Source organism: Centruroides sculpturatus, unplaced genomic scaffold, assembly GCF_000671375.1.
Source record: "Centruroides sculpturatus isolate CEXI.00-Female unplaced genomic scaffold, Cexi_2.0 scaffold586, whole genome shotgun sequence".
NCBI lineage: Eukaryota > Metazoa > Arthropoda > Arachnida > Scorpiones > Buthidae > Centruroides > Centruroides sculpturatus.
The window spans coordinates 360,271-383,473 of NW_019384796.1; the positions used below are offsets into that span (position 1 = coordinate 360,271).

The 23,203-nt window shown below is 26.8% G+C and overlaps 1 protein-coding gene across 1 annotated transcript; it reads right to left on the reverse strand.

The window, feature by feature from the left end:
* Positions 1 to 7,694: 7,694 nt before the first annotated feature.
* On the reverse strand, positions 7,695 to 21,683 carry LOC111629399. The gene is made up of 5 exons (XM_023373294.1): positions 21,631 to 21,683; positions 20,181 to 20,353; positions 20,011 to 20,101; positions 7,859 to 7,981; positions 7,695 to 7,752 (listed from the first exon to the last, which is right to left on the reverse strand). The coding sequence occupies exons 2-5, from the start codon at positions 20,335 to 20,337 to the stop codon at positions 7,695 to 7,697; spliced, it is 429 nt and encodes a 142-aa protein (XP_023229062.1). The 5' UTR covers positions 20,338 to 20,353; positions 21,631 to 21,683.
* Positions 21,684 to 23,203: the final 1,520 nt, after the last annotated feature.

Sequence of the window (23,203 nt, forward strand, 5' to 3'; positions counted from 1 at the left end):
TAATTTTAACACTGTTTTAGCACGTGAATATAAATTATTCTTAAATTCAATACTTCAAGATGTTATTTAATTTCTTTATTATCCACAAGATTTAATTATCTTCTCATTATAGTTTTTTCAAGATAAATTTCAGAAGCAGAAAACTTTAAAACAATTCAGAACATTTTCTTGATTGATATTTTTGAAAATGGCCTATACCATTATCAACAGAACTAAACACCATATCTTATAAATTATGTTGTAACAGACTGCATTGGAAATTTGAAATGTCCAAAAAGTAAATAGTCAATTTACAACCCAGACTTTTAAAGTAGTCCTTAGGATAAAATGAACATCAAAATAAAAAACAAAAAATGATTTCCAAAACACAGTTAAAATGGTTACTATTTTGAAGAATGACTAAGGAAATGATTAATAAAATACAGAAACACAATGTGAAAATTTCAAAAAAAATTAGAGACTACAATGTAGAGAAAAAGTTTTACTCTGCTACTTGTTTTTCAATAAGAAAAGATTACTTATAAACCAGTGAATAACTGGATATCAATAATAGGATAGTGTATATCAAAATAATAACTATAACAATGATATTAATTTAAATATTTCAAATTAACTTAAGTTAAACAATATAAATTACAAATTAAATTAAAATAAGCATTTTATAGAAATTATTGTTTCATACATACCACTAACTGTTACAGGAAATAATGCAGCACCATTTATTGCCAAAGTTTTATAAATGTAAGCTTCGACTAGAAAATAAGCTAAATAAACCACTAAGGAACATACTGTCAGAGATAAAATTCTGAAATAAGAACAAAGTATAAGTTATATTTGTAAGTATAAAATAAATGTAATTATGAACCATGTGCATCTTTGCTAATATAATATACATTTATTAATATTTTCATATAACATAAACGTTAGTTAGTGCATTATAGATTTTGCATATGAACTGACGAAATGTTGGCATACCAGTGATCATTTATAGCATCTGAATACTTCAGATTATGCAAGACTATTCTGCTATATAATTTATTCAGACAGTGAAGTTATAATGAGATAATTAAACATAGCATGCACATTTTTATTATTTAAGTGTCTACTAGAACAGATCATATTATTAGGACTTATTATACCAGTGTCCAAATATTATACCTTTTGTCCAAGTCTGGTTATACCTTTATTCTGGATACATTTCCTCATTTTGCAGGACTTGGACACTGGTATAATAAATCCTAATAATATGATCTGTCCTAGTAGACATTTAAATAATAAAATTGTATAATAAGGACACAAATGCCTAAGAATTAATAGCATGCACATGTTCACTGATAAGTAATACAAAAAATATGGTAATTTTAGTAATTCTGTCAACAAATTTTGCAATAAAAATCAATATCAAATTTTATAAATATTTAATCTACATGAGTTTAAAATAACAATGATTCACAAATGCCAGATTTATTGGAGGCTCCAAATGTGATGTAAATTTGTAAGGAAGATAATATTTTAAACATTACATTGATTTGGAGTTGTCTAATAAATCCTGATGTTAGTGAATACATTGTCCCATGTAGCCTGGTTGTTCCATCTTTTAAATAACAATGATAAAATGTTTAATATTTATTTTTTAATTATTATATTAAAATTTTATATATATTTGTATATTTTAATGGTTTTAAATTATATTAACATTTTGTAATTTGAAATTATTATTATTTTCATATTTTTATGTATTGATGTTCTATTAAGAACCTGAGGAAGACCTTTAAATTATGGCTAAAAACATTTGTTTGAATAAATCTGATTTGCAGGAATTTCAAAGGCATATTCTTTCTGCTAATTATTTTTAATATACAAAAAATAGAATTTTAATGAATTAAATTAGTATTTCATTGAAGAAAGTAGATTAATTGTAAAATTTCTGTTTTAAAGAAATATATTTACAACCTTAAATCAAGTGCATAAGGAAGTATTCTAGAAGCAGTTGTATTATTTTATAATATCTAATTTACATTTTATTTTTGATTACATATTTTATTATACTGTATATCATCACAATAAAATGTTTTATTCATATTTTCAATTAAAATGACAGATGGTACATTCACAATATAAAAAAAATAGAAACTAAGACATCTTCATTTCCATCACATCCAATCACCAGGAACAAAAGCAATCTTCCTTCACAGAGATTACATTTTATTAGGGACTATACATTTGCAAAATTATTTAAAACATTTAAAAAGTTCACTGATGATAAGCCAAAAAACTTTAAAAATATGAACATAATTTTAATTATGTATATATCTTTATTTTATTAAAGCCTATGCTTCTAATGAGGTTATCTCTTCAAAGGAAGACTATTTTTGTTCCTGGTGATTGAATATGATGAAAATGAAGACAATTTAGTTTCTTCTATTTCTTTTTTTATATTGTTTTGTTCATATTTAGTACAAATATCTAAACAATCTGATGAAATAATGACAAAAATCTAACTAATTAGTTATGATTTTGCTAATAATTTTTGAAATGACAAAGACAGTATTAATTTTAAGTATAAGAAGTATTAATTTTTGATATACCAGTTGCAATAAATGCTTTTGGAAATATGGTATAAATACTACTGAAAATAACATGTACTAAACAAAAAATTTCCCTTCAAATTATTATAATTGCAGTAGCCCTAAGTAAATTAAATTAATTTAAAAATCTATAACTGTGAGGCAGATAATAGTAAGGGCTTATCTGCCTCACAGTTATAGATACTTTAATTAATTTAACAGTTGAAAATGTTAGTTTCAGAAATAAATTACTTTATTGGAGTTCAAAGGTGCTCAAAAATTAATCTTATTTTGTAGTACTAATGTATATTCTTCTCTTTCAAATTGAATAAATCCTCTTAATTCAAATGTTACAATTTTAAATACAAATTAAACTAAGCAGTCTCTGAAAACACACCATGTTACTTAGAAGAAAGACATTGTAATGTTAGTTAAAAATTAATTACGATTCTAAAATTAAATCAAATATTTATAATCTGATAATTTTAACACTGTTTTAGCACGTGAATATAAATTATTCTTAAATTCAATACTTCAAGATGTTATTTAATTTCTTTATTATCCACAAGATTTAATTATCTTCTCATTATAGTTTTTTCAAGATAAATTTCAGAAGCAGAAAACTTTAAAACAATTCAGAACATTTTCTTGATTGATATTTTTGAAAATGGCCTATACCATTATCAACAGAACTAAACACCATATCTTATAAATTATGTTGTAACAGACTGCATTGGAAATTTGAAATGTCCAAAAAGTAAATAGTCAATTTACAACCCAGACTTTTAAAGTAGTCCTTAGGATAAAATGAACATCAAAATAAAAAACAAAAAATGATTTCCAAAACACAGTTAAAATGGTTACTATTTTGAAGAATGACTAAGGAAATGATTAATAAAATACAAAAACACAATNATTATGATTTACTATTACTTATATAGTTTTTGTAATTTTTTTAAATTAAAAAAATCAAGTAAATAATAAATTTCCTGCATTTTGTGTAAATCACAAAAAACACAGTTTTAATGACAGGAACAATGTTTTAAATAAAATTAACCATAAAATAACAAAAATACATGTAGCAAGTACTTTTGTTATTTTAAGGTTAATTTTCATTAAGATATTGCTCTTCTTATTAAAACTACACTTTTAGCTAAAAGAATTAGATATAAATATAACAAAAACATGTGTTTTATAGTATTTTAAACAATGCATTATAAAAGTTTCATAAACTTTTTTTATATCTCAAACCATACATCATACATAATTCTGCAATAATTCTACGAGGGTCATTCTAAAAGTAAAGAATGTTTGTTTCTCTAGATATTTTTATTTAAGATAATGAAACAAAACTTATTTTACAACACATATGATATCTTAGCTATATTTCTACATAGTCGCCATACAAATTTAAGTATTTGTCATAGTGTATCATCAGCTTTTCTATGCCTTCTGCACATTCAGTTACCGCCAAGTTCTTGAACCAGTCATTAACGGCCTCTTTCAGTTCGTTGTCACTTCCATAGTGATTCCAAGCTAAAAAATCCTTCAATTTTGGAAAAAGATGTAATCACTCGGAGCCTAGTCCGGATTATAAGAAGGATGTTCAAAAACTTCCCACTTAAACTGCTGAAGCAAGTTCTTCGTCAACGCAGCAGCATGCGAACGTGCATTATCCTGAAGAAGCACGATGCCTCTGGACAACAATCCCTACCGTTTGTTTCAAACTGTAGCTTCATTCATCACATTACCATAAACCTCAGTTATCTGTCTGTAAATTTCGATAGGGTGGACTTTTTTCGCATTCAAAAAGAGTATTACACTACAAACCTCACACTTGGTGGAATCTTTAATTTTGTCACACATTTCAAAATCACACCGTAAACAGTAAACAATTGTTGTGGCTCACTGTTAACATCAGACTGGCGTGAAAGCATGGGAAGGTTCATGATGCAGCAGTTGAGGGTGTGGGAGAACTGAACAGCTTGTCAGATCAAAAAGTTCTTTTCTTTTAGAATGACCCTCGTATACAGTGGTGATATTCAGCGGGTTCGCACAGGTTCGGCCGAACCCGTTGTTAACATTTTCAAAGTTTTCCGAACCCGTTGTTAAACACACGTAACATTTCTCAGCGGTTTTGTTTCTTTTAAAAATATATTAAAATATACGTATTATACTCTGTAACACTACTAAACTAGAGCCTTATACCCTGTTCACTATGTTCCCCTTGTACGCCGTTCGAATATAACCTCCATCAACCGTTTCAATCTCGACTGAAACGAGATTTAGGCTGCGTACACACTAGGCGTTTTTAAACGCGCGTTTTAAAGAACCAAAAGTTCTACTAAAGCGCTCGAAAAACGCGCGTTTTAAGAAAAATCTATAAATGCGCGTTTAACACGTGCTTGGCTAAAAGCACGCATTTGAGTATGTATGCCTATGTAGAACTCTTGGTTCTTTAAAACACGCGTACACATTAGGCGTTTAAAAACGCCTAGTGTGTGCGCAGCCTTAATCGCGATCAACTCAAGAGAGTTCTTGAAACTAAGTCCAGTCATACGAGGGATCCCACAATCCCATGCGCGCGAGAAAATACAAAATGGCTGCGGAACACGTGTCGGGCTATCGACAGCGAAATAAAAAAGACATTGTATTTCGAGAAACGATGACATCTGTCTATTATTATAATAATACCTAATGATAAAATTTAGAAAAGTTTTTTCTTGAGAAAAAGTCATAGGGAAAGCAGTTAACTCCTTGGAACTCTAGCAATTTTTGATATTAATGTAATTAAACATAAAAAATACTTAAAACTGAAAAAACGAAAAAAATGCGTTAATTCTGAAGAAAAAGCTTCAGATTTTATTTTCCTTTGTCTTGTCTTTCTGTGAAATCTGACGCTGATGTGTCATTGTTTAAACAGCTGGATGACCTTGATCATAGCTGGAGTTGGATTTCCCGGGACGTTCTCATAGAAGTCTCGGGAGGCTATGGGTTTATAGTAGGGTAAATACTAGCTGGTCGTATATTTTTAAAAAATTAAAAATTTTATTGCGATTTCTGACCCCCCGACTTAATTAAACTTATATATAATAAAATCTATTAATTAAAAAAATTTAAAAACTATCGGAGGTCGTTTTTGACATCAGAAACTAGCTTTAAATAACTTACCGAAGGAAAATTTGTGCACTACAACTTTAGAACGATGAATGAAATTTGATATCAAACTCCATTTAAAAAACAATTAAAAAGCAATTAAGCGTAAATCGTGCGTCATTAAAGGTAAATTAAAATCGTGATAAATTTTTTCGCGCGGGAAAAAATTTTTGAAAAAATTTGGAGACTTAAAAAACATTCCAAAAATACAAAAAACCAAAAACTTTTAGTGGGTCCAAACGCCCGAGTTTTATGTAATGCTATGTAACTTGCCCGAGATATCTCGGGCTTGGGGTTTAAGGTGTTTAAGGAAAAATTTTCTGTTAGCGATCCCTTTGTCAATTATTTCGAATATCACCACTGCTCGTATAAGTTAAAATAACAAAAAATTCTTCATAAGAAATTTTTATGTTATTCCAAAGATATAAAAGGTTATGCCAAAGATATAAAATTTTAGGTATAAACTGTGTATAGAAGGAATAGAACAGTATACAGTCTACTGAGAAATGCCTAGTATCCCCAGATAGGAAATGCCTCCTTGGAGTGCATCCCCATCACAAATAATAGATTTAACAAAGAATTAGTACATATTGGAGCAACTATGCAATCCCTCACAGTGAGTATTAAGAACTGTGCATTTATAAGCAATTGGAAGACATCATGGCCTTAGCTGCTTCTGCCACTAAAAACATCAAGCTAATACCAAAGTAGGACCTTATCAAATTGAAACATCTAAAAAATTAGAAACTTATAAGGCCTCATTAAAGTCCAAAGCAATCAATTATAAGAATCTGGAAACAATCTTCAATGCCTGAAAATCTGACTATGAAGAATCTCAATCTTAGGACAATCATAATCTCCATGTGTAGACATTCTACCCCTGGCAGCACATTAACAGGGTATTTTAATTAAATGTTTATTGTCAAGCACTTTATAAATTCCATTTGTAATGTAATACATACCATCACCAATCATTTTTTTAATATTTATGCAAATTTAAATTTTCCATTTTGAGTCTAATGTTCGAATCAATCAAATTAACCTTATGATTGTTGTTAAACACAGTTGAAAATTACAGAAATTGCTTTTAGCCCTAAGTATAATTAAATTAATTTAAAAATCTATAACTGTGAGGCAGATAATAGTAAGGGCTTATCTGCCTCACAGTTATAGATACTTTAATTAATTTAACAGTTGAAAATGTTAGTTTCAGAAATAAATTACTTTATTGGAGTTCAAAGGTGCTCAAAAATTAATCTTATTTTGTAGTACTAATGTATATTCTTCTCTTTCAAATTGAATAAATCCTCTTAATTCAAATGTTACAATTTTAAATACAAATTAAACTAAGCAGTCTCTGAAAACACACCATGTTACTTAGAAGAAAGAACATTGTAATGTTAGTTAAAAATTAATTACGATTCTAAAATTAAATCAAATATTTATAATCTGATAATTTTAACACTGTTTTAGCACGTGAATATAAATTATTCTTAAATTCAATACTTCAAGATGTTATTTAATTTCTTTATTATCCACAAGATTTAATTATCTTCTCATTATAGTTTTTTCAAGATAAATTTCAGAAGCAGAAAACTTTAAAACAATTCAGAACATTTTCTTGATTGATATTTTTGAAAATGGCCTATACCATTATCAACAGAACTAAACACCATATCTTATAAATTATGTTGTAACAGACTGCATTGGAAATTTGAAATGTCCAAAAAGTAAATAGTCAATTTACAACCCAGACTTTTAAAGTAGTCCTTAGGATAAAATGAACATCAAAATAAAAAACAAAAAATGATTTCCAAAACACAGTTAAAATGGTTACTATTTTGAAGAATGACTAAGGAAATGATTAATAAAATACAAAAACACAATGTGAAAATTTCAAAAAAAATTAGAGACTACAATGTAGAGAAAAAGTTTTACTCTGCTACTTGTTTTTCAATAAGAAAAGATTACTTATAAACCAGTGAATAACTGGATATCAATAATAGGATAGTGTATATCAAAATAATAACTATAACAATGATATTAATTTAAATATTTCAAATTAACTTAAGTTAAACAATATAAATTACAAATTAAATTAAAATAAGCATTTTATAGAAATTATTGTTTCATACATACCACTAACTGTTACAGGAAATAATGCAGCACCATTTATTGCCAAAGTTTTATAAATGTAAGCTTCGACTAGAAAATAAGCTAAATAAACCACTAAGGAACATACTGTCAGAGATAAAATTCTGAAATAAGAACAAAGTATAAGTTATATTTGTAAGTATAAAATAAATGTAATTATGAACCATGTGCATCTTTGCTAATATAATATACATTTATTAATATTTTCATATAACATAAACGTTAGTTAGTGCATTATAGATTTTGCATATGAACTGACGAAATGTTGGCATACCAGTGATCATTTATAGCATCTGAATACTTCAGATTATGCAAGACTATTCTGCTATATAATTTATTCAGACAGTGAAGTTATAATGAGATAATTAAACATAGCATGCACATTTTTATTATTTAAGTGTCTACTAGAACAGATCATATTATTAGGACTTATTATACCAGTGTCCAAATATTATACCTTTTGTCCAAGTCTGGTTATACCTTTATTCTGGATACATTTCCTCATTTTGCAGGACTTGGACACTGGTATAATAAATCCTAATAATATGATCTGTCCTAGTAGACATTTAAATAATAAAATTGTATAATAAGGACACAAATGCCTAAGAATTAATAGCATGCACATGTTCACTGATAAGTAATACAAAAAATATGGTAATTTTAGTAATTCTGTCAACAAATTTTGCAATAAAAATCAATATCAAATTTTATAAATATTTAATCTACATGAGTTTAAAATAACAATGATTCACAAATGCCAGATTTATTGGAGGCTCCAAATGTGATGTAAATTTGTAAGGAAGATAATATTTTAAACATTACATTGATTTGGAGTTGTCTAATAAATCCTGATGTTAGTGAATACATTGTCCCATGTAGCCTGGTTGTTCCATCTTTTAAATAACAATGATAAAATGTTTAATATTTATTTTTTAATTATTATATTAAAATTTTATATATATTTGTATATTTTAATGGTTTTAAATTATATTAACATTTTGTAATTTGAAATTATTATTATTTTCATATTTTTATGTATTGATGTTCTATTAAGAACCTGAGGAAGACCTTTAAATTATGGCTAAAAACATTTGTTTGAATAAATCTGATTTGCAGGAATTTCAAAGGCATATTCTTTCTGCTAATTATTTTTAATATACAAAAAATAGAATTTTAATGAATTAAATTAGTATTTCATTGAAGAAAGTAGATTAATTGTAAAATTTCTTTGTTTTAAAGAAATATATTTACAACCTTAAATCAAGTGCATAAGGAAGTATTCTAGAAGCAGTTGTATTATTTTATAATATCTAATTTACATTTTATTTTTGATTACATATTTTATTATACTGTATATCATCACAATAAAATGTTTTATTCATATTTTCAATTAAAATGACAGATGGTACATTCACAATATAAAAAAAATAGAAACTAAGACATCTTCATTTCCATCACATCCAATCACCAGGAACAAAAGCAATCTTCCTTCACAGAGATTACATTTTATTAGGGACTATACATTTGCAAAATTATTTAAAACATTTAAAAAGTTCACTGATGATAAGCCAAAAAACTTTAAAAATATGAACATAATTTTAATTATGTATATATCTTTATTTTATTAAAGCCTATGCTTCTAATGAGGTTATCTCTTCAAAGGAAGACTATTTTTGTTCCTGGTGATTGAATATGATGAAAATGAAGACAATTTAGTTTCTTCTATTTCTTTTTTTATATTGTTTTGTTCATATTTAGTACAAATATCTAAACAATCTGATGAAATAATGACAAAAATCTAACTAATTAGTTATGATTTTGCTATTAATTTTTGAAATGACAAAGACAGTATTAATTTTAAGTATAAGAAGTATTAATTTTTGATATACCAGTTGCAATAAATGCTTTTGGAAATATGGTATAAATACTACTGAAAATAACATGTACTAAACAAAAAATTTCCCTTCAAATTATTATAATTGCAGTAAATATTACAATAAGAATAATTTATATAAAATATTTTCTGACAGATACAAATGAAGGATTCTAACAGAGAAAACTTATAAAAAAAACATATATATAAATTTTTTTAATTATATAAATTTTGTATATATTCAATTATATAATTTTAATAAGGTTATCGCTTAACACTCTCTCACTTTTTTTAGTAAGAAGTAAGTTATTGAAAAATAATGTAAGAAATAAAATATTTATAAATTTTAAAGACTTAAAACAAAATGTAAATTTTAATTTCTGTCATCTACAATGGGTGAAATTGCAGCTCCGAATCCAGTTGTTGGAACCAGTGGCACACTCAAGATTTAACCTTCAGGGCAGCAAGTCAAATGAATAATAAATTTTCTAATGCGAATCAAATAAAATTACCACCTTACGATTGGTAATTAATAAGTAACACAGAAATAGAAGACACCACATAATATAAGTAAAAAAATTTTAATTGGGAAAACATTTTTGGAAAATTTACCAGCTTTTTTTATTCCTTTTACTTTGAGGATGCCAGGGCCCCTTGGCCCCCCTGAGTGCGCCAACAGTTGGGAGCCAACTAAATCATTCAGAGCCGCATCTGTACCTACAATGGCTTGAATTGTCAAAAGTTTTATTTAATTATCCGATATNAAAATTGCAAAATCTGTATAATAAAATCGGTAAATATTTAATATTTTGACAGTTATTAAGGATAACGATCTTTGCTTAACCCGGATGATTAATTTAAATCAATAAATGAGAGGAATTTGGCTGGTTAGAAGGCAAATAACGGGTCTAATTTATGCATTTACAAGTTAATTTTATTCAAACTGGCTTATCGAGTTCGGTTATGTAAATGTTTGCCGTATTTCAAGTTTTTTTTATTGCATAATAAATTACTTGTGGATTACGAAAATTCCATTAATTTCGGCCGTATTTGTTAAAAATAAACCATTTCCTTTACTCCCTCCCCGCTTTTACGAGTGTATAAATTTCCTGTTACGAGTGTAAGAAATGCTATATTTAAGTGTCCAAATTTTTTTTTTTTTTTTTTTTTGTTTTTTACATCTCAAGCATCACCGTCTCCTACAAATATCTGTCAATTTCCAGCATGGGAAAATAAATAATCATTCAGTGTTGCCAGTTACTTCGTATATAACAATTTTTTTTTTTTTTTAGAATTTTATTTCCATTTATAAAAATTAAATATTACTAATAAAATTTTAAATGTATGGAAGGAAAAAACATGTTTTAAAATAAACTGAAATGTCAAAAAATTAGACACACTTACCTATAGTCTGTCTATGGAAAGAATTAATATTAGAACTTCAACATAAAAGTAACATGTAAATTTTATCCCGTTATTTATATTTAATTTATGGCAATTTAAGTGCCTGAGAAGTAGGTTATGCATCTCAGACTTTTAATCATAAAGCAAAACGCATTTATAATTATCATTCAGCGCTGCGTTTATCTTTAACAAGAGAGTACGTGAGATATGTCCAAATGAAAACTACTCAATAAATTCGTATACACCTGATGTATACACGTAAATACATGAATACCTCTACTCTAGGTATTCATGGTAAATCTTGATTCCGTTTTGGATTAATTTATAAGAGAGTATCATTCTTCCTGGTTTAAAAAAATTTGTTATCACTTTAACGTTGAAATGTACTGTAAATTAAACACCAGATTTTATAATTTATAGTGTTATTAAGCGTGAATTTCGATGGGAGCTGGTCATTTTGATAGAATTTGTGACACCCTAGCGTTACCTCACTGACATTTTACGGCCATGGGCTTTGTAATTGTACACGATGATTTATTTACAACGTTTTGCAATATCAAAAACTCAAACCACACGTTAAAGGATACATATATCATGTTTAATTAAAAAACATAGATTTCATAATATTGGAAAACACTTATTAATATTCGTGATTAATGCACCGGTGTTCAACGATCTCTAGACAGAAATTTAAAATTCGAAATTCATGCATTTCAGGACACGCACAAATGTGCCAATATTCATCATCATGATATCTTTAATGCTACAACAAATATTTCATTTGTACAATAACTCGTGCTATAAGAAAATACCTACGCAAAAACACGCACTTTCTATATCTACATATTACAGGAATTTTATTTGTCACATATTCAATGAAATATACACAATCATTACTTGTATAGTCGTATATGTGCGAAAGTAGAATTATCTCATATAATAGGTAACGACTAAAATTCCTGGCCTGCTGTCATTCGCAGCCTTATCGTACTTTTCTTGCGTACGGTCTTGCCTGATTGTAAACTGCGTTGAAATGTTTCTATTCAGATGTACTGTACTTGATAGAAGTACATCTGAATTGAAGTCAAAATGAAGTACTACTAGTCGCCAAGATCAAACATCATTTCACATTAACTCTCTAACTGTTCATAATTTATTCACGTGTTTACAGTAGCATTTTTACAGTTTCACGACATCCAAATTTTTTAAATTTGCATAAGGTTGCGTTTATACAGACGCGAAATTAGGAAAAGACAAGCGAAAGAGAACTTTTCGTATCAGAATTTCTACTCGCGATGCAGTTTATGCGAAAGAGAGAAACTGTCCTCGAAAGTTGCACAGGTTGAATTTTTTCTGGTATTTCTCTCTCCTCTCGAGTCTGCATAAATGCAGCTAAGTTACGGTTAAGGTGTTCTTTGTGCCAGTGTTCCTTGTTTTTTTGACGTTACTTGATGCGTGGTGTACTGTACATTACATGCGCGTCAATCTAAATATATACTACAACGCAGAAACATCTATGTATACACATAACACAATTTAAATGTTGTAAATTCTTTCTATAGTGTAGAAGATGAACGCTTTCTTTCGATACTTAGTGAACTGTTTTATTTCCACTTCGACAATTCTTCTTTCCAAGAACGCCACTCAGTTGGATGACGGTTGAGAAAACTGAATACATTCCATTTATCATCTATAAAACAGAAAGAAAATTCCGTAAATATTATCGAAATAACATTTTTATTCTATAAGTTAAATGATTAATTTGGAATTACTATTTAAAAAACAACTTAATATTTTGAATTTAAATTATATTTTAGTCGATATCGATGTAATACTGTAACTACTTCTAAAAAGATTTTACTGTTTTGAGAACAAACTATTTCAAGAAAAAAATGGTAGAAAAAACGAGTGGAAGAAAATTCAATAGAATTGCACAACTTTCCTGGCTGTTATGAAATTTTATTTAAAAAATAACTTTTATATTATTAATTATAATAAATAAAATTGTGTATGGTGCCATCTAGTATGATACTTAATTATAAAAAAACTTTATATATTATAATTATTATTATAAAATAGCAGACAGGCTTAATTTTGATGGTAGTGATGAGTTTTATAAATAAAAAGAAATTGTAAATGCTAATAATGTGTAAAGTTTCCATGTTTTGAGATCCCTAAACCCAAAAGAGTAAAAAAAGAGGAAAATAATTCCATGTGTATTGGAATTTGTTTCGTTTAATATCTCATGATGGGGGTAAAGATTAATTAAGAAACAAAATTTGGCATGGTGGTTTGTGTGTACGGATGCATTGATACTATTAAATTTTGTTGATTAAAAGTCGAGGAGGTGGGAAGATAGGGGTTGTCACATGTCGTATTTCGACAGGGGTCGAACTTATTAACCATTTTACTCGTTATTAGCATTGAAATTTTTTTTTTATAAATTTCATTGCTACCCTGAAAATTAAGCTTCGTGCCATTTTATAATAATTAATAACATAAAAAGTTTTTATAATAAAATCTCATAACAGATGGCGTCAAATACAATTTTATTTATTACGATTAATAACATAAAAGTTATTTTTTAAATAAAATCTTATAACAGCTGCGGAAGTTACGCAGCTCTTTGCTTGATTTTTCATTTATTGGAACAACATGAAGAGTTATGACAGAAGTGTTATTCTTCTCGCATTTACACTTCATAGTCTGGCATCCCAAAGTGCAAGATCATTTGAAAAAGTCTTGTCCTGTACCTCAAGATTGGGCAGTTGCAATCGTTCTTAAAATAACAGTGTGGTCTGAGGGAGCTTCGCATTCAGCGATCAATTTTTTTGAAAGAACCCAAAAATTGAGATCTTGTAAAAAGTTGTAGGAAAACACCGTCTTTTGTGCCTAGTTAATAGAAACTGTCTTCAGTTTCGAGACTGTAGCAAAACTAAACTGAACCATTTTTAAACAGATCGTAAGAACAGTCTTTCGAAATATTTATGAATATGAATAGCTCAAACGATTAAAACGCAGAGTATTGGAAATCACGCATATAGAAAATTTAAAAACATCATCTGAGTGTAGTAAGCTTCAGTATATAAACTGCAGCTGTGCTCAGCATTGTCAAATGCTTGTAGGTAGTATTTCCTAAAAGTGTCCAACTCCTCTGGCAGAGTTGATAGGAGAAAATGCTTTATGTAGTAAATATACCAAAATAGTAAATGTACCAAATGAGTTTTTTTTACACCAGACTCAAAAAAGGTGGCCCAGTTTGGCGCAAAGTAGCCAAACATTGCAACGTTGCTGTGAATAAATATACATATTCTACACTGCTCCCTAATGACGAGCAACGAAAGTATGCTTTTACTAGTGAATGTGTATAGATAACTCTGTAGTATAGATTCACCGATTACTTTAGTGAAGATGTACAGTACTGTACTGTACATTCACTAGTAAAGGGGTACGTTCATTAACCATCCGCTTTCGGTCTAACATATAACAGTCAGGAAGTAAAAGCTATGACCAGTTTAATTAAAGTTTTAAACGAATTAGCTGAATATTCGTGTATTTAATATATAATATTCATCAATACGTAAAAACTGCGAAAAAATAATGTGATATAAGCTGTTTTACTTAACTTTACTCACCCTTACGACAAAGTCTCTTTTAATTACGAAAAATCCTCCAATCGATATTCCTATAGCTCTTCCTTCGAATCTCTTCATAAAATCGATTATCTGTAAACAGAAAATGCATAAATATATCTTCGTCTATAATAATTTATAAACACAACTTTTCGCAAACGAGGAAAAACACGTACTTTATACTTATATTCCGTACTTAAATTTGCATCCGAAAATCTTCCAATAGAAATGAAATTGTCATAGAACTGAAAATCAATTCAAAAGATAATTTTTATTTGTAGTCTAAATTTGTTTTTCGTACTAGAAATAATGGAAAAACATACCTGAGAAAAGAAATTTGATAATGCCCAGGCTGTCAAAACTGATCCCAATAGGTAAATTACGCATAGTATTGTTAAAACGATTCGAGTTTCTTCAATCATATCGATAAAAATTATCGCATACAATTGAAAACTGGAGGCATACATAAAATAAATGTAAACAAGTGGAAAATATACATTCCACCTGTCACTGATATGTTGTAAAAATTGCCATATTTCAAAATGACTCTCGATCAAATTTTCTATGAATTCATTCAGATACAGATGATGTTTCCTTGCATCGACCAGTTTAGAAGATAATTGGACCAATCTGTTTCTTATAATAACAAATGTAGTCATACAGCAAGTAAGAATCAAACATGTCTGACCGCATGTATAAAACCACCATAATTGAGTTAAAAATGAGCAGGCAAAAGCTTCGAATGCATCTCTGTTCTCGCGGTATATTGAAAAATATGCCGTCATAGAAAATAAATAACTTATAACGCAAACTACAAAAAACACACCGAAAATTGTTAACAAGTATATTTCTTTTTGTTTTACCCATTCCATTTCTCCTTTATAACTACTGATTCTACAATGAATTGTGAATTTCCTTCTGTTTACTATAGTCAGCTGCATGGCCATGAACAGAGATATAAATGATAATAATGCTTTCAGCTGATTTGAGGGAAATCGCATAACATAGAAAGCAGAACACATGATATCATCTTTGAACATTATAATAAAACAATATAAAGCCAAAAACCACATTATTACTTCTATCACAGAGGCGTAAATCTTATACAAGAGGGATCGCTTCTTGCTCATTGAGTACCCTATGTTGCATGAACTGCATGGCAAAATGAAATCCAGTGCGAAAATTGATTTTACTGATATTATTGGGGTCATTAAATAGCGAATGCAATACGTGTCCTGCGATTTAGTTACTTCAGTTTGCATGGTGTACTGTACTTTTAGTTAAATTAGTTTACTTACATCTGTACACGAAAAGTATTTCTGTTTATAAGCGTTTTAAAGGTAAGTCTGTTAGTTGAACTGCTTCTACTGTTTTCGCTACGCTAAAAATTTCATAATGAGAAATAAATAACGTGAAATATGTTACGCAGAGATAAGATAAACGTGAATTTTCAAATGAATATTCGCAAAATTGTTTATAATGATTTATAATAATAAACATCAATTGAATGTATAACATTCTGACACTTCTATAATGTTTACACGTTAAAATGAAAGCTGGTCATACCCAAATTTGAATGAATCGATTTAATATTAACCAAATAGAAATCGTGCATGTTCTTTATATGTCTCCATTGTTCTTCTACATTATAAATAAAATATTATAGTAAAAACTCTTTGTAATTATCCTTAAAATAATTAACGTTTCACTTACCTAAACAGTAGGTTAATAATTCAGAGAATATTCATTTATTTTATTCTACTTCTATCATATTTAAGACTTCGTACTTCGACTCAGTTTACATTGAAGTATTCTCTCATCGTTCAATGCTATAAGGTAAAATAAATTAGAAAAGCAATAATAAATTATTATTTTGAAATTTCTGATATTTCCACTGTTAATTGTATATTCTCATAAAGTAAAACTTATTGTAATCTTTCGCAATTTTCTAAATTAAACTTGCGATTGTGTAAATTTGCATAATTTTCTATACGAATAACACTACAATATGTTATATATTTCAATACTTTCCCTTAAATACAATACAAAAATGATAACGTATATCGCTCTCCATTTTACTTTTCGTTTTATGTATATCCCACGGGAAGTATTGGAGTCTGGTCAAATTTGACCCTCTTCCAAATCTCCATGTTTTGAGATCCCCTGAACTCAAAAATCTCATACACAAGAGGAAAAAATTCCGTGGACGTTTGTATAGAGCTAAATTCATAATTATTAATAATATTTAAACATATAACTGCAAATAATAATAAAATATACAGCATAGAAGACATTTATATGCTGTGCACACATAATTAAATATAGAGTAAAATTAATAAAATGTATTTATTCTGTACTTTTTGTAGACTTGATTCGCGAATATTCCTGTCGAAAATTTCGATTAAATAAATAAAATTTGGGATAAAATGTAAATTCTAATAACATTAAAGTCGATTTTAAATGCAAATTTTCAGTAAAACAAATACAGTTTCGTATAATATTGCAGAGTATATTAATTCCCATAGTTGATTTTACTTATTATAATACAATAGCTTACTGAGTTTTAGGAAACTTCAAATTATAAAAATCTATTATCTAAATTAAACTGGTTTTTTGACAACTTACCTAATTTTCTATAGGAATAATGCACATCAGACAGTGCAGTATATTGAATGGTTGTGGGCCTTCATCTCTGAACATATTGTTCTAAATACAACAAGAAAATAATCATTACGTATATCCAGGATACTATATTTATGTATGTTTGTCACGAAAGCAATGCAATCCTCGAGGTTTCTTAGGATAATAATAGGAATTTATTGAATGTAACTTTATTACTATCTTCAATTGTTTCAAACCGTATAAAGTGTATTAATTAATATAATTTCGGCGTAGCTTTAATCTCTATACATAATTAATTTTAATAATTTATTAATAAATATATATAAGATACTAAATTATGTGACGTAAGTAGAGAAAAACTGAATATATCCTAAAGTCAATAAAGTGTATTTGTTCTGCATACGTTACAGACTTCATTGACGAATGCTAAGTATTTGGGTATCAAGTCTATAAAATATTTTTAAAATACACAATTTATTTATGAAATACCCCAATACAAAGTATTTTGAAAAATACCTGTATTTATAATAAAGGTATTTATTTCAACATAAGTTTTCGTTTTATCCCAAATACAGGTAAACTTGAACTTGAACTTTGAACTGTTATTTTATAATTATTTTAAAATAGATTTTAATTATAAGTTTCTATTAACATAAACACATTATTGCTTGTGTATTGTCATTGTTTCAGTTCATTTAATTTAATTTATTTGAACTAAATCTCTCTTGAATTTAGTGACAGAGAAGAACAGAACACTTAAAATTTTAAGAATTGTAAACCAGAAAAAGATAAACATAGAAATTTGAAAATGAATACATTGTTCTTTAGTCTTGTAAACATTATTAGTCAAAATTACTTGCATATAATACGAAATACTTTCTTTAAAAAGGTGAAGAACTTGGTTTGGTTTTGAATTAAATTAAAATTAACAAATGAGAATTGCAACTTCTTCGTCACTGTCCATTTCAATAAATAAATTATGGGCTCATTGAGCAATTCCTGAATTCCATCCACCCTTAAAACAGAATATAGTTTGTTTTTGACTCGATCTGTTCTTCCTCAGACGCAAAGGTAATGTTTAAATGTTGTTAATCTACGTTAGCAACTGAATTACGATGTAACTAAATGATTCTGCAGTTCAAAGTGCAGTGTTCAAGAAATAGCAGTATGTACTGTACAACACTTTGCAGTAACTAGCTTGAATTATGGTGACAATAAGAACTAGTAAAATTACAAAGTCTTGTGGAAGAAGGATAAGCTGTTCCAGCATATTGCCAACGTTTTCTCGCTATTTTCCACTAACTATTGACCTAAAATTATAGGAAAATACGTATTGCCTCACGATCATCTATATCGAACAGTTGATACTTAATTACTGTATTATTTGTAAAATATATTTTTCTTACACGCTATTTTTTTACTACGTACGCTATCGTGAACTTTTTTTATAACATTATTTACGAATTATTTCTTATCCTATATACTCCGTTATGTAATTTGTTTTTCCTCTATGAATATACTTAAGTAGATACAAACACATAAAAATTTGAGATATGTGTAGATTCCTATTTTATGTTCTTCAGTCACGACAACAATGCAGAGCTTAAGGGCTGACAAAAATAATATTTATAGTTTATTGAATGTCATTTCTTTAAGTGTTTCAAACCATGAAAAGGGCTTTAACGTATTAGAAATAATTTTACTCGTATTAAAACGTGCTTTAATTAATTACGTACTGTACAAATGCAATATTCCTGTTTCTTATAAATTAATATTTTATTATTAATTTGTTTTAGCCGTTTTTGAACATAGAAAAAAGGCACAACCTATCCAGATGTGTTTTATGTTTTATTAAATTGTAATTCTGCCAGCCCTTTTCTACAAACAAATATTATATTTTTAATTGTGTTGGGATTGTCACCTGTGGACATTTTAAACTGTTTTACATGTTTGTGCAGAGGCATAGCCTCTAAAGAAAGGTTGTCTCTGCAATGGAAATAGTTGTTCCTGGTGATTAGACATGGCAAGAAAATTGGACTCGTATCCAGATGTGTTTTACTTTTTATTAAATTGTAATTCTGCTAGCCCTTTTCTACAAACAAAAATTTAAAAATNAAGACTTAAAACAAAATGTAAATTTTAATTTCTGTCATCTACAATGGGTGAAATTGCAGCTCCGAATCCAGTTGTTGGAACCAGTGGCACACTCAAGATTTAACCTTCAGGGCAGCAAGTCAAATGAATAATAAATTTTCTAATGCGAATCAAATAAAATTACCACCTTACGATTGGTAATTAATAAGTAACACAGAAATAGAAGACACCACATAATATAAGTAAAAAAATTTTAATTGGGAAAACATTTTTGGAAAATTTACCAGCTTTTTTTATTCCTTTTACTTTGAGGATGCCAGGGCCCCTTGGCCCCCCTGAGTGCGCCAACAGTTGGGAGCCAACTAAATCATTCAGAGCCGCATCTGTACCTACAATGGCTTGAATTGTCAAAAGTTTTATTTAATTATCTGATATCTTTGTGTACATACTAATAAACAAACGCATTGTATATAAAAATTATAATAATTAATAATTTAAAAATACATACTGTTTATGCTGTAAAAAAACTGCAGAATGTAGATAAATAACAGCATTTGCAATAGACCAAAATCCAAACAATCGATCCAAACCCAACCCACCTGAAAAAAAAAGAAGTAAATTTAATCATCCATAAAATTTGAAATCATTAAAATTACTTTATTTATTTATTTGTTTTGCCTTTTTGAAAATCCATGTCAGTGCTTGCATTTGAACCTCGGAAAAATTTTGTTCTCATGAAGCCATCGTCGATGAAACATCTTATTGCCGTTCCGATGTTCATAAAAGACAGAAAGGCAACTAAACCTCTTAACGTAAACACCGACCAATGTGTCATGTTTATCTTTTTTTTTTTTTTTTTTTTTTTTTTTTTTTTTTTTTTTTTTTTTTTTTTTTTTTTTTTTTTTTTTTTTTTTTTTTTTTTTTTTTTTTTTTTTTTTTTTTTTTTTTTTTTTTTTTTTTTTTTTTTTTTTTTTTTTTTTTTTTTTTTTTTTTTTTTTTTTTTTTTTTTTTTTTTTTTTTTTTTTTTTTTTTTTTTTTTTTTTTTTTTTTTTTTTTTTTTTTTTTTTTTTTTTTTTTTTTTTTTTTTTTTTTTTTTTTTTTTTTTTTTTTTTTTTTTTTTTTTTTTTTTTTTTTTTTTTTTTTTTTTTTTTTTTTTTTTTTTTTTTTTTTTTTTTTTTTTTTTTTTTTTTTTTTTTTTTTTTTTTTTTTTTTTTTTTTTTTTTTTTTTTTTTTTTTTTTTTTTTTTTTTTTTTTTTTTTTTTTTTTTTTTTTTTTTTTTTTTTTTTTTTTTTTTTTTTTTTTTTTTTTTTTTTTTTTTTTTTTTTTTTTTTTTTTTTTTTTTTTTTTTTTTTTTTTTTTTTTTTTTTTTTTTTTTTTTTTTTTTTTTTTTTTTTTTTTTTTTTTTTTTTTTTTTTTTTTTTTTTTTTTTTTTTTTTTTTTTTTTTTTTTTTTTTTTTTTTTTTTTTTTTTTTTTTTTTTTTTTTTTTTTTTTTTTTTTTTTTTTTTTTTTTTTTTTTTTTTTTTTTTTTTTTTTTTTTTTTTTTTTTTTTTTTTTTTTTTTTTTTTTTTTTTTTTTTTTTTTTTTTTTTTTTTTTTTTTTTTTTTTTTTTTTTTTTTTTTTTTTTTTTTTTTTTTTTTTTTTTTTTTTTTTTTTTTTTTTTTTTTTTTTTTTTTTTTTTTTTTTTTTTTTTTTTTTTTTTTTTTTTTTTTTTTTTTTTTTTTTTTTTTTTTTTTTTTTTTTTTTTTTTTTTTTTTTTTTTTTTTTTTTTTTTTTTTTTTTTTTTTTTTTTTTTTTTTTTTTTTTTTTTTTTTTTTTTTTTTTTTTTTTTTTTTTTTTTTTTTTTTTTTTTTTTTTTTTTTTTTTTTTTTTTTTTTTTTTTTTTTTTTTTTTTTTTTTTTTTTTTTTTTTTTTTTTTTTTTTTTTTTTTTTTTTTTTTTTTTTTTTTTTTTTTTTTTTTTTTTTTTTTTTTTTTTTTTTTTTTTTTTTTTTTTTTTTTTTTTTTTTTTTTTTTTTTTTTTTTTTTTTTTTTTTTTTTTTTTTTTTTTTTTTTTTTTTTTTTTTTTTTTTTTTTTTTTTTTTTTTTTTTTTTTTTTTTTTTNTTTTTTTTTTTTTTTTTTTTTGTTTTTTACATCTCAAGCATCACCGTCTCCTACAAATATCTGTCAATTTCCAGCATGGGAAAATAAATAATCATTCAGTGTTGCCAGTTACTTCGTATATAACAATTTTTTTTTTTTTTTAGAATTTTATTTCCATTTATAAAAATTAAATATTACTAATAAAATTTTAAATGTATGGAAGGAAAAAACATGTTTTAAAATAAACTGAAATGTCAAAAAATTAGACACACTTACCTATAGTCTGTCTATGGAAAGAATTAATATTAGAACTTCAACATAAAAGTAACATGTAAATTTTATCCCGTTATTTATATTTAATTTATGGCAATTTAAGTGCCTGAGAAGTAGGTTATGCATCTCAGACTTTTAATCATAAAGCAAAACGCATTTATAATTATCATTCAGCGCTGCGTTTATCTTTAACAAGAGAGTACGTGAGATATGTCCAAATGAAAACTACTCAATAAATTCGTATACACCTGATGTATACACGTAAATACATGAATACCTCTACTCTAGGTATTCATGGTAAATCTTGATTCCGTTTTGGATTAATTTATAAGAGAGTATCATTCTTCCTGGTTTAAAAAAATTTGTTATCACTTTAACGTTGAAATGTACTGTAAATTAAACACCAGATTTTATAATTTATAGTGTTATTAAGCGTGAATTTCGATGGGAGCTGGTCATTTTGATAGAATTTGTGACACCCTAGCGTTACCTCACTGACATTTTACGGCCATGGGCTTTGTAATTGTACACGATGATTTATTTACAACGTTTTGCAATATCAAAAACTCAAACCACACGTTAAAGGATACATATATCATGTTTAATTAAAAAACATAGATTTCATAATATTGGAAAACACTTATTAATATTCGTGATTAATGCACCGGTGTTCAACGATCTCTAGACAGAAATTTAAAATTCGAAATTCATGCATTTCAGGACACGCACAAATGTGCCAATATTCATCATCATGATATCTTTAATGCTACAACAAATATTTCATTTGTACAATAACTCGTGCTATAAGAAAATACCTACGCAAAAACACGCACTTTCTATATCTACATATTACAGGAATTTTATTTGTCACATATTCAATGAAATATACACAATCATTACTTGTATAGTCGTATATGTGCGAAAGTAGAATTATCTCATATAATAGGTAACGACTAAAATTCCTGGCCTGCTGTCATTCGCAGCCTTATCGTACTTTTCTTGCGTACGGTCTTGCCTGATTGTAAACTGCGTTGAAATGTTTCTATTCAGATGTACTGTACTTGATAGAAGTACATCTGAATTGAAGTCAAAATGAAGTACTACTAGTCGCCAAGATCAAACATCATTTCACATTAACTCTCTAACTGTTCATAATTTATTCACGTGTTTACAGTAGCATTTTTACAGTTTCACGACATCCAAATTTTTTAAATTTGCATAAGGTTGCGTTTATACAGACGCGAAATTAGGAAAAGACAAGCGAAAGAGAACTTTTCGTATCAGAATTTCTACTCGCGATGCAGTTTATGCGAAAGAGAGAAACTGTCCTCGAAAGTTGCACAGGTTGA